The sequence below is a fragment of the Myotis daubentonii genome, chromosome 1 (assembly GCF_963259705.1).
Source record: "Myotis daubentonii chromosome 1, mMyoDau2.1, whole genome shotgun sequence".
NCBI lineage: Eukaryota > Metazoa > Chordata > Mammalia > Chiroptera > Vespertilionidae > Myotis > Myotis daubentonii.
The window spans coordinates 211,913,840-211,930,774 of NC_081840.1; the positions used below are offsets into that span (position 1 = coordinate 211,913,840).

Sequence of the window (16,935 nt, forward strand, 5' to 3'; positions counted from 1 at the left end):
ATTAAGCCATCAGTCAGAGAAACCAAAGGGATTTCCGATCACTTACTTACCAAATACACTGGAGAATAGACTTTTTTATCTGTATAGTCATACATCTTGCTTTGCAGGCACCTGTGTTGTGACAGTTTACAAACCCAGATGGAGTGGATGGCCAGTGTCTTCCTTGCCCAGGTAAGATATCTGTTTCCAGTTGTCCAAGAAAGCGTAATGATGGTGTATGGGAAATGGCGGTGGTTTTGATTAACGTTTGAGTTTTACGCATATACTTTTATTTACTCTTGTATGTATTTTTAATATATAAGCATCCGGATTTATCCCTTACCTTTGAAAGAGAGTTTACTCTCTTCGTAGAGTCTTTTTGCCAGCCCAGCAGCTCTGCAGCCTAGGGGAGGTGTGTTGCTTCAAGATGACAGGATAGCCCTAACCAGTTTGGCTCAGTGGATGGAGCGTCGGCCTGTGGACTGAGGAGTCCCGAGTTCGATTCCGTTCAAGGGCATGTAACTTGGTTGCGGGCACATCCCCAGTGGAGGGTGTTCAGGAGGCAACTGATCGATGTTTCTTATCGATGTTTCTAACTCTCTATCCCTCTCTCTTCCTCTCTGTAAAAAATCAGTAAAATATATTAAAAAAAAAAAAGATGACAGGATAAGAAAGAGGGCCTTGTGGAAGCGGCCACCCTACCAGAGCCCCACATGATCCTACTCTCCCCACCCTGCCTGTCCACAGATACGGACAGGAGCCTACATTTCTTTAATACTTGTTATTTGCTAGAAACTTCAAAAAGAGTTAATATGTGTGTTCCTTGCAACAAACTATGCATGGCGATTCTTAATGATGAAGAAATAGATGAACAAAGGTTCCATCCTTTGCATAGGACCATATATTTAGTTAGTGGTTGAAACCCAGAGCCAAACACATACACTCCATTCCCCATTCAGTCTCCTTCCTGGAGGAGGGCTCACTTTTGGGGGGAAGGTTTCAGTAGTCCCATTAGTATATTTGGTCGTCCCCCCACCCTGCCAGCCCTGTCTGGCTGAATTCCAGCATTGCTTCGCACAAGAGCATTGAAATTCACAGTCACGATTAAGTTGCCACTCTTTATTACCGAGGATGTACTTCCCCATTTCTCTTACTAGAGAAGTTAATCCACCCCCCAAATCTGGTCATTTTCTCTGTTCCTTTAATTTATTATCCTCTCCAGTGGTTAATAAACACTGTTCTCAGCCTGACGCTATTACTACCTGGGAATACATTTGCAGAAAAAGACTGGTTGCTAACTTTTTTTTAGAGACTTTTCTTCTTTTGGCGGGACTTTTTAATAATTCAGATATTCAAGTCCTACTTTGAAAGACTGGATTTGAAGTATTTTACTGAAATTGGAACTATAGAGTCGAAAACTGTTACGCTGTGTCTTTGTGGTGCAACTAAATTGATTTTTTGTTTTTATAATTGAAGTCAATCCATCCTGTAGTTTGAAAATCAAAGTATAAACAGCCAGGATGCTGCTCTCAGAGTGAAGTTATTTCCCCTGCCTCGCCTATCCTGTGTGGTCTCAGCCCGGTTACCTTTCTTTGTCCATTCCACGTTTCAACGCAAAGATCCTTGGGATTTAAGGATTTAGTGGGTCACCTCCATAGAGAAACAGACAAGAACTTAGCAGATGTTAAAAACACACACACACACAATAGTAAGCGTCCCTCCAATTTACGTTAATTGAAAAAATAGCATTGGTTACTTTGTTGAAACCGTACTCTCAAGGGTCAGAGATGGAAGCAGGAGGAATGCCTCTGTGGGTGAGGATGGCAGCTCGGACTAGGGTGGATCTGCTCAGATGTTCAGATTCAAGAATACTGGAAGGCAGAGCCTGTAAGGCTTTTCACATTAATTGGCTATACCAGTTTGAGAAGATTAGAATCTTAGTTTTTTGGCCTTGGGCAACAGGCAGATGTAAGTGACATTATCAGAGACAGAGTGGGGGGAAAGGGAGAGTTCTGTTCTGGCCACATGGAATTTGAGTTACCTTTTAGACATACACGTGGGTATGCTGGATAGCAGGTTGGATATAAGGATGAAAAACTCAGGCAAAAGGTTGGGGCTGAAATGTAAATTTTGGGGAAGTCAGTATTTAGATTTTATTGAAAACCATGAGTTTGGGTGAGATCTGAGAGAGAGAATGAGAGAGGGGGTTGTATGGGAGAGAGAAAGAGATGGCAGACAAGCCCTGGAACATTCTAAATTTAAATGCCTAATATATGTGTGTGTGTGTGTGTGTGTGTGTGTGTGTGTGTGTGTGTGTGTAAAACAGCAAAAGAAATGAGAAGGGTTGAGGAAGGAGGAAAATGTAGGTGATTGCTACAGAATATTCTATCAAGGAATTTGCCATGTAGATAAATGAGGCTGTGACTAGATAGAAACAAGGAGTCGAGGTAGGTTTGGGGCTATTGATTTATCTTTAAAATGGGAGAGTATATACTTTGCCTCTATGCTGATGCAGACAATCCAGTAATTGCAAGAAAAGTTAATTTTTTTAGGAAGAGGGTGGTGATTAAACCAGCAGAGGCCCTGGGCAGATGTGAAGCAATGTAAGTGCCCATTGGTTCATCATTGCTGGAAAAATCAGCAGCAGCACAGTGTGGCACATTTGTCCTCAAATTCCTGACTATGTATTCTGGCCACTGAGCAATTATGACTGGAGAAAAGTTATTTAAGCAGAGCAGTACTGATTGAAGAGAAGGGAGCCTCGCTTACATGGCTGTGAACACAGAGGAGATTGGTACATTTCATGATGGGGAAAATGAACATCTTGAATGATTATTAATAATCTTAAAAATTAAATCAGCATGGTCACTCCACTGGGGGATATTAGAAGTGCGGGGAAGAGTAAAAGATGAGATTTCTTCAGAGAGGGAGAAAACCAGTTGCACGGTAGTCAGGCAATGCTGCGTGCTCACTTGAAATTTAAAGTTAATTTAAGATGAGATGCATCTCCAGAGTGATCTAATTTATTTTCCTCCATCCGTCCATAGGTACCCTTAGAGTAAGCAGAATTGGGTTTAGGTTCAGGGCTTAGCCACGCACATGTGAGGGGGAGAGAAAGAGCACAGGACTTGAAGGAGTTGATAAGGAGGTGAGTATACTCTTTGGCCATGAAACTGAGGCCAGGCTGTGAAGGAAGTGGGGAAAATGAGCAAAGTGGAATGGATTGAAGGTCTTAGGAGCCTAAGCATGCTTTTAGTGAATGAAACTAAATGAAGTGAGCTGGAAAGATACGAGGTCAAGGTCAGAAGTGAGAGGCAAACCCCATGTTCACTGCAGCATCATTCACCCTAGCCAAGGTGTGGAAACAGCCGAAGTGTCTGTTGGCAGATGGATGAGTAGGTCAAGAGAATGTGGTGAACATGCACAATGGAATATTATTCAACTTTTTTAAAAAAGAGAAATACCATCCTGTGCAACAACATGGATTAACCTGGAGGGTTTCATGCCAAGTGAAATAAGCCAGACTGAGAAAGACAAATACTGCATGGTATCACTTACATGTGGAATCTTAAAAAACACCACACAACTCAAACTCAGAGAGTGGAAAAGTGGTTGCTCGAGTGAAGGGAAGGGGGGGGGGGGTAGAAGAGAGGTTGGTCAAAGGATACATAACTTGCAGTTATAAGATGAATAAGGCCTGATGATTTAATGTGTAACACATGGTGACAGTAGTTGATAAAACAGTATTGTATAATTAACATTTGCTTAGAGAATAGAACTTAGATTTTCTTAAACACACACACACACACACACATACACACGGTAAATATGTGAGGTGATGGATGTATTAATTAACTCATTGGGGGGAATTCTTTCACAACACATGCTTATATCAGATCATCATGTATACCTTAAAATATTTTACAGTTTTATTTGTCAGTTATACCTCCGTAAAGCTGTGGGGAAAGAAACTAGAAAGTGGGAGACAAATGAAGGTTTTGGGATGTGATCATTGGTTATAATAATGGAAGTATGATCTCAGCTATACGTCTATGCGGGAGAACATTGGGAGTCACTTATACATAACTGGAAGTATCAGAACGCATTGCTTAGATCTAATGATTCCTGCTGTTGGGAAAAATACCTCTTGGGTCATTCAGTGAGACCTAATGAGGCAGTATCCAGAGCATTGTTTGTCATGTCAGGAAAAGAAATGGTGTTTGAAAACTGCATTTGCTCTTAGGTTCCTCAGAATGTCATTTAATGCATGCACTATACACCAGTGAGTAAAAGCGTAAGCATAATTCCTAGGATTGCCTACTTCCTTCCCAGCCAGTTTTCTCCCAGCTTTACACGTTGGGAACATCCCACGTATATAACATCAAAATTATTTTATCAAGTGTGGGACCGTGACATAGAAATGTTATGAAGCTTGTCACTTTCCCTCTGATTAAAGTATTGCAGACATCTACTGTGTTTGGTTTGTTGAACCAAGGCAAATACTTCCTTAACACATGGCGGACGGATCACGAGAATTCTCGCTTCATATTACACAGTGTCTTACATGGTATTATACTTTAAAAAGGTATTAGTTTGTAAGAAGATGTAATAAATAACTTCAGAATGCAATGGGTATTTGATTTTAAAGCGTGCCTTTAACATTTATGTAAAATGTTTTTTGTACTCGTTCAATAGAAACTTATTTGGCCACTGGGTAAAGCTAGCAATAAAACTACTGGTCCGCAATGTGTTAAAATTCAAGGACAGACATTATGCATATACACTAAGTCTGGTAATAAGTAGGACCTACACTGTAGGATCACTGAGGATGAAAGGCGATAATACGTGTATATCGATAAGCCCAAAGTCTAGCAGTATGCCCCTCAATGTAAATCAGCTATTCTACAATGGGTATGCAGTCAGCCTTTGTTGAAATGAATTCGGTGCTATAATACCCTACGTTAAAATACTAATTGCAACATAAGAACAAGACTCTGTTGAGTCTTAAGAGTAGTGGAAAATAAGAGCAGGCATTCAGCTATATAGCTTACCAAATGTTTTTCATTTCACCGTAACATCTGTAAGCTGCTCATTTTATAGTTGCTGTTCTGTATTTCTTTCATAGATTGTTGTCTGAAAATCAATTTGCTTTTCCCAACATCTGACAAGTGAATCTACCCTGAGGAGTGGAAAAATCTTTAAAGATTTTTCTTTTATCTGCGTATCTCAAGGATTTATCAGTCAAGAGCTTCTATTTTTACCTGTGGATATTTTTCCCAGTTGCAAAATTAACTTTTTCCCAGTCATATCTACAACTGCTCGGTGGCAAGAATATGTAGTCAATAATTTGAGAACAAATGTGCCACACGCTCTGTTGTACAATGATTTTCAGTATAAATGTCTGTGTACAGGTAACATTTCTCTGGAACTCAATTAGATGAAAAAGTAACATTTTAAAAAGGTCGTACATTAAGGCTAATTTTTCTGGTGACGTGCCTAAGGTAGACTTGGGCTACATAAGGTCAATTTATTATGTTTACACTGAAGTCCTCTGGTGGAGAGAACAAACGTGAACGCATAGTTACGTTGATGACAGGGCTGAGAAGTGTAGACAAGTATATTCTTTTTCTCCCACGAAGAGATGTGCCGGTTTTTAAAATATTTCACCCCTTGCCCTGACCGGTTTGGTTCAGTGGATAGAGCATCAGTCTGTGGACGGAAGGGTCCCAGGTTCAATTCCGGCCAAGGGCATGTACCTTGGTTGCGGGCACATCCCCAGTAGGACGTGTGCAGGAGGCAGCTGACTGATGTTTCTCTCTCATCAATGTTTCTAACTCTCTATCCCTCTCCCTTCCTCTCTGTAAAAAATCAATAAAATATATTTTAAAAATTTATTTTAAAAAAAGAATATTTCACCCCTTTTGGTTTCGTAAGTAGTACCGAACGCATGTATTTGAGACTTAGAAATTGAACTGAGACCTCAAAGCTCAGTTCACTTAAGAGTATTACGTCCTCCGGCGATGCAGCGATGGCATTCTCATAGGAAGCAGGTCACTGGATGTGTGTGTGTGAAAAGCGAGCCAAGTGGCTCTGTAACAGGGTGTACACCACAGAATAACGTCACACACCAATGGCAAGAAATTGTGTTTCCACAGCATGAGAATGACATACGGCCACCCGCTGGAAAGCAACGAAAACGCTCTATAACCAAAAACCCCAAAATCGGAGGCTTGCCTCTCATTCCCATCCAGCAGGAGAAAAATGCCACCCAAGCCTGGAGAAATATCGAGGTAGGTCAGGATTTTATTTCGTTTATGTTAATTCTAGCATTTGTTTTCTTCGGTCTTACTGTGATTGAGTGCACTCATTAATTCATTGGCTTCAAAAAATCAGGAATAATATCTTTGTAAAGCATAAGGAAAATCACATCCATCAAGAAAACATGAGAAATTCTATGGCATGTTTTAGAAGTTTTGTGTTGTTGTTTTTTAACTTCTTTGAAATGATTAGTGTAATGATGCCATTGACTGTTAAATATGCACAGTACCACCTGTTTGCTTATCCCTAAAGTAGCCGAGCCATTTTAAATATATGTACAGAAGCTCTGTTGGTAAAATCACAGTCTCAAATTAGTCTTACAGGTTGACTTCTAACAATCTGAGAATGAGCCCATAGCAGCAGATGTCTGCTGAAGCCCTGGTCACTAGACTTTCTAGTGACATATTCAAGTAGTAGTTTGGGAACCGATAGGGTGTCCCAGTTAACTTAAGGAGCTGCAAGATGACCTCTGAGCATCAAAAAAGATTTGGCATTTTTTTTCCTGAAAGCCGCGATTTGTTCCTCTTCTCACCTTGAGGGGCAGGGAGAGCAGAAGTGGCATCAACCTGGGCTTGAAGTGCAGGCTCTTCAGGAAAGAGTGGAGTCTGTTTTCACTCAAAACGCCCTGCTCTGGGGCTAATGCACATTTCAGTGCCTCCATTGCGTCTCTCAGAGCAGAAAGAAACGCATGTAAGATGCCCTTCTTCTTAGAGGCTGGGTTTGGAATTAAGCTGTTTGAATTTCTTGCTTTCCAAACAGAAATATCTTTTGAAAGACTAAAGCCATTTTAACTTACTGATCAGATTTTAAGAAATAGTTGTCCATGCCTGTCTCTCCTTGAACACTTATCTCATTAGAATATTCCTCTTCCCTAAAAAGATAAAAGCTTTGGAAACATTGGTTTATTACCTTTGTTGCCTACTTGGTCCTTCTGCACTAATGTAATCAAAGAGAAGAATAATCTTCCAAGAAATCATGAGCTTGTTTCTCCTGCCATTCTGGGTAATAAACTGCCCTACAAAACTATGGATTCCTTAGCTAATCTAGAAGCTTAAAATTCCAAGGGCTGCATTTCCCAGAAACCAAGGGTGGGAGAGACAGGTTGAACAAGTGAAGCCAACGTAGGGAGTGAATATGCCCTATAGTGACCCCAGCTTGTCCTGACATTGTCTTAGGATCAATTATAGCCCAAAGCAAAAGCTATAGTATTGGTATTAAAATACATTAATCAGTACCAGTTAAGAATTGGGATGATAATTGAATATATAATTGTTATCTCATACAAAATTCAAAATTTCTGAGACAATGTTTTTAGTATACTTAAGACCAGGGAGCTGAACTAAAACACTGAAGATATTGTTAAAGGCTTTTAAAACAACTCCATGAAATATTAATAGAAAATTAATGAGTAGTTAAACCCAAGATTTTTTTGTAAATTTAAGTGCAGTGATTTGGTGATTCAACATATAGGCAAAGAGTCCTTAAAAATATTCCAACGTTGGGGGTGAAAGTTGAAAGTTTAAAAAGCATTAAAACAAAATTAGTGAAAATTAAAAATTTTTCCTATGAACTATAAACCTCCTAGGAAAAAAAAAACATAGGAAGTTAACTCTGACATTGCTCTTAGTAATATTTTTTTGAAATATCTCCTTGGGCAAGGGAAATGAAGGAAAAAATAAACAAATGGGACTACATGAAACTAAAAAGGTTTTTCACAGCGAAGGAAACAAACATAATGAATGAAACAACCTACTGAATAGAAGATATTTGCCAGTGTTACATCCAATAAGGGATGATTGTCCAAACTCATACAATTTAACACCAGAAAACAATCCAATTAAAAAATGGGCATAGGGCCCGCTGCTGTTGCTCAGTGGCTGAGCATCTACCCACGAACCAAGAGGTCATGCCCAGGTTGTGGGGGCTCAGTCCCCAGTAGGGGGCGTGCAGAGGTAGCCAATCAGTGGTGTTTCTCATCTGTGTTTCTATCTCTCTATCCCTCACCCTTTCTATCTCTCTAAAAAAAAAAAAAAAAATCAAAAACATTGAAAAAAATAAATACTTAAAAAATAATAAATGGTCATAGAACCTGTATAGACATTTCTGCAAAGAAAACATACAGAAGGCTAACAGACATATGAAAAGATGCTAAACATCACTAATCATCAGGGAAATGCAAATTAAAATCATGAGATATCATCTCACACCTGCCAGAATGGCTGTCATCAATAAGTCAGCAAGTGTTGGCAAGGTTGTGGAGAAAAGGGAACCCTTGTGCACTGTTGGTGGGATTGTAAATTGGTGCAGCCACTATGGAAAACAGTACAGAGGTTTCTCAAAAAAATTAAAAATAGAGCCACCTATGAGCCAATGATTCACTTCTGGGCATTTATCTGAAGAAATCCAAAACACTAATTTGAAAGATATATACATCCCTGTATTGCAGCGTTATTTACAATAGCCAAGATATTGAAGCAACCTGTGTGTCCATCAACAGACAAAAGGATAAAGAAGATGCAGTACAAAATATAATGGAACACTTATCTCATTAGTATTGAACACTATTACTCAGCCATAAAAAAATGAGATCTTACTTGGTACAACATGGATGGGCTTGGAGGGTATGCAAAGGGAAGTAAGTCAGATAGAGAGAGACAAATACCATATGATGTCACTTACATGTGGACTCTAAAAGAAGCCTCACAAAATAAATGAACAAACAAAACAGAAACAAACTCCTAGATACAGAGAAGAAATTGATGATTGCCAGACAGGAAGGGGGCTGGGAAGATGGGTGAAGAAGAAGGGATTAGGAGTATTAAGTTGCCAGTTGATAAAAGCAGTCACAGGGATGTAACGCACAGCATAGCAAATATACTCAACTCTATTATAATAACTGAAAGGTGCCAGGTGGGCACCAGCCTTACCGGGGTGGTCACTTCATAAGGCATATAAATGTCTAATCACTATGTTGTGCACCTGAAACCGTAATTGAGGGGAAACATTAAAAGGAAAGTGTACCTCTATACCTTCGCAGGTATTGTGACAGTGAATTTCCATGCCTGTAGGTCCTTACAGTTTACTGAATGAACGTGTACTCTAATCTACTGGTGTTTTTAAAAATATTTCTGTGGAATTCTAATATTAGGTGGGAGGAAAGATTTTACTAAATATTTTGGGAGGAAATTAAAAAAAAAACAACAGAAAGAAGTTAAACAGATTTCTCTGTCATAATACTCCTCAGCGTCTTTAATACGCTGTTATCTTGAAGAGAGGCTGTGGTACAAAGAGCATTTCCCCAAACTCAGGGGCCACAGCGACTTCCTTTTCTCTGTGAGTATAACTAGAGATACACGGACATGTGGCACATCCAAGCAAAAGGTAATCGGAAGAGGCAAGTTTGAAAAGACACTCGATTTAAATAACTACCCTGAAAGGCATCTTTGTAGTTCTGCATTAAATGCACGATCAAATAAATTTCCATGGTCTTCATTTTAGTCCACATTGTAGCTCTTGGATCAGTATTTAAATTTAGGGAAGCCACTTGTGTCAAAATTAGAACCTAAATCCTAGAAATAAGCTGGAATATAAGAAGCCTCAGCTTTTATGTGGAATGCGTTTTTCAAATGTAAATTGCCAACTCCAGCTTTCCCACGCGGTGTTTCATTTTACCCTAGAGCGCCAGGGGGGAGCTGGAGAAGCTGCGGCTCCATGAGAAGCGCGACCAGGAGCCTGGGGACAGCACCCTGAAGGACAGAGCCTCCATGGTGGCCCACTGCCTGGAGCACAGGGACGACAAACTGCGGCATCGAACCCGGAAGCATCGCAGCCTCTACTGTCTGGAAGACACAGAGGCCGAGACTGAGGCCTTTCATGGGCAGCAGAAAGGCCCCAAAGGCTCATCCAAGACCCTGGGGAAGACTGAGGACAGGAACGGCAAAGCCACTCTGGACGCTGACAATAAGTTGCCGTCCCAGGTCATCAGAGAACTCAGCGTGGTTCTACAGCGGTCAAGAACCCTTCCGAAAGAGTTACAGGGCGAGCAGATCTTGCAGAAAGAGATAAAATGACTTGCAGATTTTTTTTAAAAGAACGTTGCATACAATGTTTGTGTACAAATCAGAAAGCAAACTCTAATGGTTTGTAACATTTGTCTAGCTGTATGTATTCATTTGAAGAGCATTTGGGAATATATATATATATGTATATATGTGATAAGTGTAAGATTTAACTTTATTTTGGTCTGAACAAAGCTTGTACAGCTCACCTGTATTAACCGTGTGTAAAAAGTCCTTGGGTTACTTTGAGTGGCCAGCCTTTTGAAGTAGGTGTCTTTTAAGCAGTGTAATTTATGAGCACAAAGATCCAACTGTACTGTATTGTATAAAATGCTGTTTAAACGAAGCCTATGAAACTATGTGTAACACATTTTGCACTTTGAGGAACCCTGTATATTAAGTGAGCACATGTTTTTAGGTTTACAGAGGGTCTACCTTAGGGAAAAGAAAGGGAAGTAAGTTGAAAATGGGGAGGGTTTATTTTAGTGGCCTCCTATCACACAACACCGGGGTTTTACAAAGAGGCCAGAAGTTAACAAACATCCTAAAAACCGAGGAGGTTAGTGTGTTCCAGTTCACTTTTGAGAAATGGCTTGTGAAGAAAATGTCTAGTGACTGAGTTTTTCCTAAGAGTCCGACTCAGCCAACAAACATGCCTGATGGCACTGGCCACTCTTCGTTGGGGTGTGAGTGGACCGGCCACAGTCGACACTCACTCCACTGCAGGTCCCTGCGGTGGCTGCTGAGAGGAAACTTACACTGCCCCGGAGGCGTGTGCACAGGGCCCGGCGTGGACGCCAATTGCACTGTCGCCGTGTCCAGGAACGTGGTCTTGGTCTTCAAGAGTTCCTTGCCCTGGTTTTGGTACGAACACAATTCATCATTGCAGCATTTTGTTATTGTGTTTTTTGTTATTGTTTTACTGTGTACGCCCCTCCTTGTTACTTTAAAGTAAGGTGGTAACATGGTTCTCTGCACTGTCACAATTAACAGGAAGTATGCAGCATGTGGCCATTTTGCAGCGGGAGGTAGGGGAACAAAGCCCTATCTCTCTTGACATCCACTTCGGATCAGCTACTGAGTCCATGATTCCCCCAGGGCTTATAGTACTTATTATAGCTCATGGAAGGGGCAGCACTTTTCAGCAGTGTCTTTAGAATTCTATCAGGTCTGGCAAGTTTCCATGAAAGCTTATGTTATGTATGGATGCTTTATCCCTAGCATTTCTTTTTACTCCCCTCTACTTTTTGAGTATCTTGATCAGAATTTGTATACCAAGGACCATACTGTGGTCGGTCTGATCACAGTACAGTAATATGCTGCCAAATGCCCTGAGTTTCTTGACTGTAAAACACGTATATTTGGTGGGGATAAAATTGTTTGCCCTGGATATGTGATATTTATTCTTTTAATCCAAATAGATTGGAATTTTTTTAAAGAAGAGAAAACTGCGGGTCAGTTTATAAAATAGATGGGCACTGCTGGGGAGCCTTTTGGTATTTTAGAAAAAAAAATCCAAACTAAACAGTGATCCTAATAAGTGATATTTATGTTATAAAGTAAGGAGGCATATGAAAATTAATGTTGGACAACGTTGGACAATGGGAACAGTATCTGGAGTGTACCCGTCCTTTCTGAATATTTTTGAAACTTGAGCTTCAAATCTAATAGCTTCTGTTTCCTGTACAATGCTCTCTGTTTTTCCAAGTGTAAGATAAGGGCTAATGATATCTCATATATTTTGAGTAAAAATTAAAATTGTTTTACAAGTCCACCTGAGTATGACTGTCTCTATTTTCAGAGTTTAAAGTTGTCATGAATTAAATAAAATAGATTGTCTTTTTTCCCTTTTAAAAAAGTTGAGTTTAATATATATGTAAAACTAGCTCATTCATTTTTTCATGTACATCAATACAAATATTGTTCTATTTTTAAATGATGAATATATGCAGACCTGACACAAACAGAGTGATGTTACTTTAACTTTCATTTCTGTAGCCCTAAAAGTAATTGCTAGACATTGGAACAGCCGTATGATCCAGCAATTCCACTTTTGGTTATTCTTCTGAAGAATAACTACACAAAAAGATATATGGACCCCTGTGTTAATTGCAGCATTCTTTATAATAGCAGGATATGGAAGCTACCTCAGTGTCCATTGATGGGTGATATATATATATATATATACATATAATGGAATGCTATTCAGACATAAAAAATAATAAAATCTTGCCATTTGCAACAACATGGATGGACATTGAGGACAGGCTAAATGAAATAAATCAGAGAAAGACAAATACCTTATGATATCACTTATATGGAGTATCTACAAACAAACCAAGTTCATAGAATACATTGCTAGTTCCTAAAGGCAAGGGTTGGGAGTGGGCAAAATGGTGAAGAGGGTTAATAGGTAAGAACTTCTGGTTGTAAAATAAATAAAGTAAGGGGATGTAATATAAAGCATGATGACTATCATTAACAATACTGTATTGCATATTTGAAAATTGCTAAGAGTAAATCTTAAAGGTCATTGCAAGAGAAATTTTTGTGAATGGATAGAGACAGATGTTAACTCGACTATTGTGGCATTTTGCAACATACAAATATTGAATCATTATGTTATATACCTGAAGCTAATATAATGTTATATGTCACTTATCTCTCAGTGAAAACAAAACATACATACATACATAAATGTAACCTTCCCCAATTCAGCTCAGTCCCTGATTAGATCAATGTCATCAGCCTCTTCTCTGCCAAAAGATAAAAAAGTGCATCCTCTCTAGAAAAAGATAATATTTTCTAGAATTTCAGCAAGTTTTTTCACTATCTGACATTTAAAAAAATCATTTAAAGAGACAGGAACCTGTGAATCACAACAACAACAAAAACGAAGGGGAAAAATATAAAATGAAAGAGATCTACAAGTGAACATGCTATTGGAATTATCAAACAAGGACTCAATGACAGCTATGATTAATATGATCAAGAAAAGTAGAGGAAAAATAAAATACAGGAAAAGTTGGATAATTCTGCCAGAGTATTAGAATCTAAAAAATGAAATGGAAATTTTAGAGCTGCACATAGTAATACCAGAGGAAAACAATGGAAAAGTGAAGAAGGAACTTGTAAAATTGGAGAATAAAGAAACACTAAATTTAAAGTAACAACAATATAATGATAGTGGCCTCTCACCATGGAAAAAAGTAAAATGGCAGAATAAGTTCGAATATATCAAATGCAAAATAACTAAACACTTAAGTTAAAAGCAAACAACAAAACCTTATGTGTTTGCTGCTTCTAAGGACTCATCTATAGTAATGAAAGGGTAATATGCTAATTAGACTGGATGTCTTCCGGATGTCCTTCCTGACAAAGCCAGGGTCGGCAGAGGGAAGCCAGCCCGGTCCTGGGTGCCTGTGGGAGGCCAAGGAAGCAGCCTGGGTCCCAAGTACCAGAGGGAAGCCAGTGCTGGCAGCCAGGGGAAGGAAGGCCTGCTCTTCCATGAGTTTTTGTGCATTGGGCCTCTAGTTAACACATTGTTCGCGGGTAGTTTTTATCGCGCGCTAACAGGTGGCGCGGGCCATTTTTGCTAATTTTTTGCGCAAATGGCAACGTTCAGTAAAATTACGATAACTTTAGTTTACGTATTTATACGGTACCCGCATTCTACCGCTAGTCTATAAAAAACGTATTAATATGTGTCCCACGCTCTACTACCAGTCAACGTAAAACGTATAAGTAAAACGTATAAATACATTTCCCGCATACAATGTGTTAAATATAAAGATGTTGAAAGCATAAAGTTGAAGAAAAGATATACCATGCAGACAATTATCTCAAGAAAGCTGGTGTCCCAATACTAATACAAAACATAGGAAAGGTAGGAAACCATGTATCATACAGAAGCATTTCTTATAAAGGAAGATATTATTAAATACGATCCTTATATCTCCCATGAAAATTGCAATTCAAATTTCAAAGACCGGGATCCAACTCACCCGGTAAGAAGATGCCATCTGAACAGGTAAGAGCTCAATACACCATAGTTCCTGGAACTGTTACATGGTTGACTACATTGCCATCAGTCTGTAAGCCTTCTGCTGGCTAAATTTTTTCCTTTCGGTGCTGGCTCTCACAAATAGAACCTACTTGGTCCAACTCATGAGCAAGGATAAGAGATTATTACAATGATAAAGAAAGAGCCTTTGCACTGTTAACTTGTCCACTGACAGAAATGCCTTAAACACCCTTTCTAACGGCTGTGCAAGATCTCGCTTGGGACCCACCTGAACAAAGAGAATAATGAAGCTGGTTAACTCTTTTGAGGAAAAGCTTTGCCACCTAACAACTGTTGAGACCATTCGCACATAGAACTAAGCAATCACCTTGGAGGTTGATGCTCTCTCCTTCCTGGACACTGAAGTGCTGTCAGTGCCTTTAGAGAGTAAATACAGGTGATGCCCCACTCCAGAAAGGTAAACATTTCCATTTCAGAGATGGAGAAGCCTGGGTGCAATACAGAGCTATCAGCCATCCCCAAAATCAGGAACTTCCATCTCATTTCTGCTGAATTCCTTTTATTTACCAAGTCCCAGCAACATAAGGCAACACTTGCTTGAACAGCGCATCTGGACTTGATGCTAAATGTTGGATCCATTTACAGGTTCCCCATAGCTCCCTTTGGGGTGTACCCAGGGCTGTTGTTTTTGGAAGTGCTGACTACAACATAGATCAAACTGCAAGTGTGCCTGGAACGAGTATATTTGAATTAATCCTAATATTTTTTCATCATGTTCTGCCCAACTGTTCAGTTACCTCATAGGAACAGGAATCCTTAATCCTTTTGTGAGATCTATTTCTTTCTTGGCAAATGAATTTATTAATCTTTGCTTCCAAGGAATTGGTCTGGCTTGTGTTTTCATGTATATACTAGAGGCCCAGTGCATGAGATTTGTGCACTCGGGGTTCCTCAGCCTGGCCTGTGCCCTCTTGCAGTCCAGGAGCTGTCAGTCGGCTCCTTAGCACTGCCGTGAGAGGCTCCCGCCATGGCTGCTGCACTCGCCACCTGTGAGCCTGGCTCAGGGCTTCTGGCTAAGCGGTGCTCCCCTGTGGGAGCACACAGACCACCAGGGGGCAGCTCCTGCATTGAGCACCTGCCCCTGGTGGTCAGTGCACGTCATAGTGACCTGTCGTTCCACTGTTCAGTCAATTTGCATATTAGCCTTTATTATATAGGATTATTCTAAATATACATCAATTCTTTTTAAAAATATGTATTCATTGTTTGTTGTTTTTTTTGTTGTTGTTGTTGTTGTCGTTTTAGAGATAGCAGAAGGGAGAGGGAGAAAGAAATAGAAACAAAGATATGAGAAAAACCTCGATCTATTGAACCCATAACGTGGGCATGTGTCCTGACCAGGAGATGAACAGGTGACCTTTTGGTGCACAGGACAATATGCCAACTGAGCCACATGAGCCAGGGCTATCCACCAATTCTTTTTTTTTTTTAATTTTTTTAAATATATTTTATTGATTTTTTACAGAGAGGAAGGGAGAGAGATAGAGAGTTAGAAACATCGATGAGAGAGAAACATCGATCAGCTGCCCCCTGCACATCTCCTACTGGGGATGTGCCCGCAACCCAGGTACATGCCCTTGACCGGAATCGAACCTGGGACCTTTCAGTCTGCAGGCCGACGCTCTATCCACTGAGCCAAACCGGTTTCGGCTATCCACCAATTCTTGTCTCTCCATGAAATAAAATTATAAAATTACTTTACACAAGCAACCAGTAGGATCATTTAGTCAGTAATCTTACAACTGTATAGTTACCCAGTTGAATAAGGAAACTACTAGACATCTAATATTTAAGAACAAATTAAAAATTATACATTTGACATGCTAGATTAAATTTCTAGAAATGTGATGGTTTTATTAATAAGATTTTCTAAGACAATGATCTTTTATTTTACTCTATCTCAAGAAGAATGGTGTGTGCACATAGGCAAACAATGCTACACACTCATTCTGGATAAGTCAGACCTCATCTAAAATTTTATAATTGTATTACAAAATTACCAGGATTGAGGCTTCTTTAGTGAAATAACTGAACATAACATAGTGACAAATGGACACACATCTATAGAGGTATTCAATCACTTTTTAAAATATTTTAAACGTGCTCCCTTATACAACCAATATAATTCAAATACTAGAAAAATTTAAATCATTTCTATCAGTGGACTGTTCAAATGACAACACCAGACGTTACTGCATATTTTAAAAGATAATCTGCTCATCAAAGTCATTAAACTTGAGTAATAAATTCCTGGTAGTACACATTTTAAATTGTTACTGCAAAACAAATTCCTGGTCTCACATGTAATCAATCATTATAAAATGCCCTAGAAGTAGCCCTCAGGCCCTTAGGGAATTTTCTCTCATGCCTCAGAAAGAAGTGGGTAATAAATATTTCTTTGATGACTGCATAGATATGAGCAGTCACCCCCTACACTTAGTTCAAATTATTTCCAAATCTTGATGTTTATCTGATAGTTTGTGGTAATGTAATAGT

General features: G+C 39.4%; 1 protein-coding gene across 7 annotated transcripts in view; it reads left to right on the top strand.

The window, feature by feature from the left end:
* The window catches only part of ARAP2 (ArfGAP with RhoGAP domain, ankyrin repeat and PH domain 2), a 159,617-nt gene extending 147,722 nt beyond the window's left edge, over positions 1-11,895 (top strand). For 3 of the 7 annotated variants that reach the window (XM_059673647.1, XM_059673663.1, XM_059673656.1), the window contains 3 exons: positions 108-171; positions 6,135-6,269; positions 9,975-11,895. In XM_059673647.1, coding sequence (XP_059529630.1) covers positions 108-171; positions 6,135-6,269; positions 9,975-10,367 — 592 coding nt within the window. In that variant the 3' untranslated portion in view covers positions 10,368-11,895. Of the gene's footprint in view, positions 1-107; positions 172-5,104; positions 5,132-6,134; positions 6,270-9,974 lie in introns of those variants that run through there. The other 4 variants (XR_009449802.1, XR_009449801.1, XM_059673672.1 and 1 more) reach the window with 4 other exon arrangements.
* Positions 11,896-16,935: the final 5,040 nt, after the last annotated feature.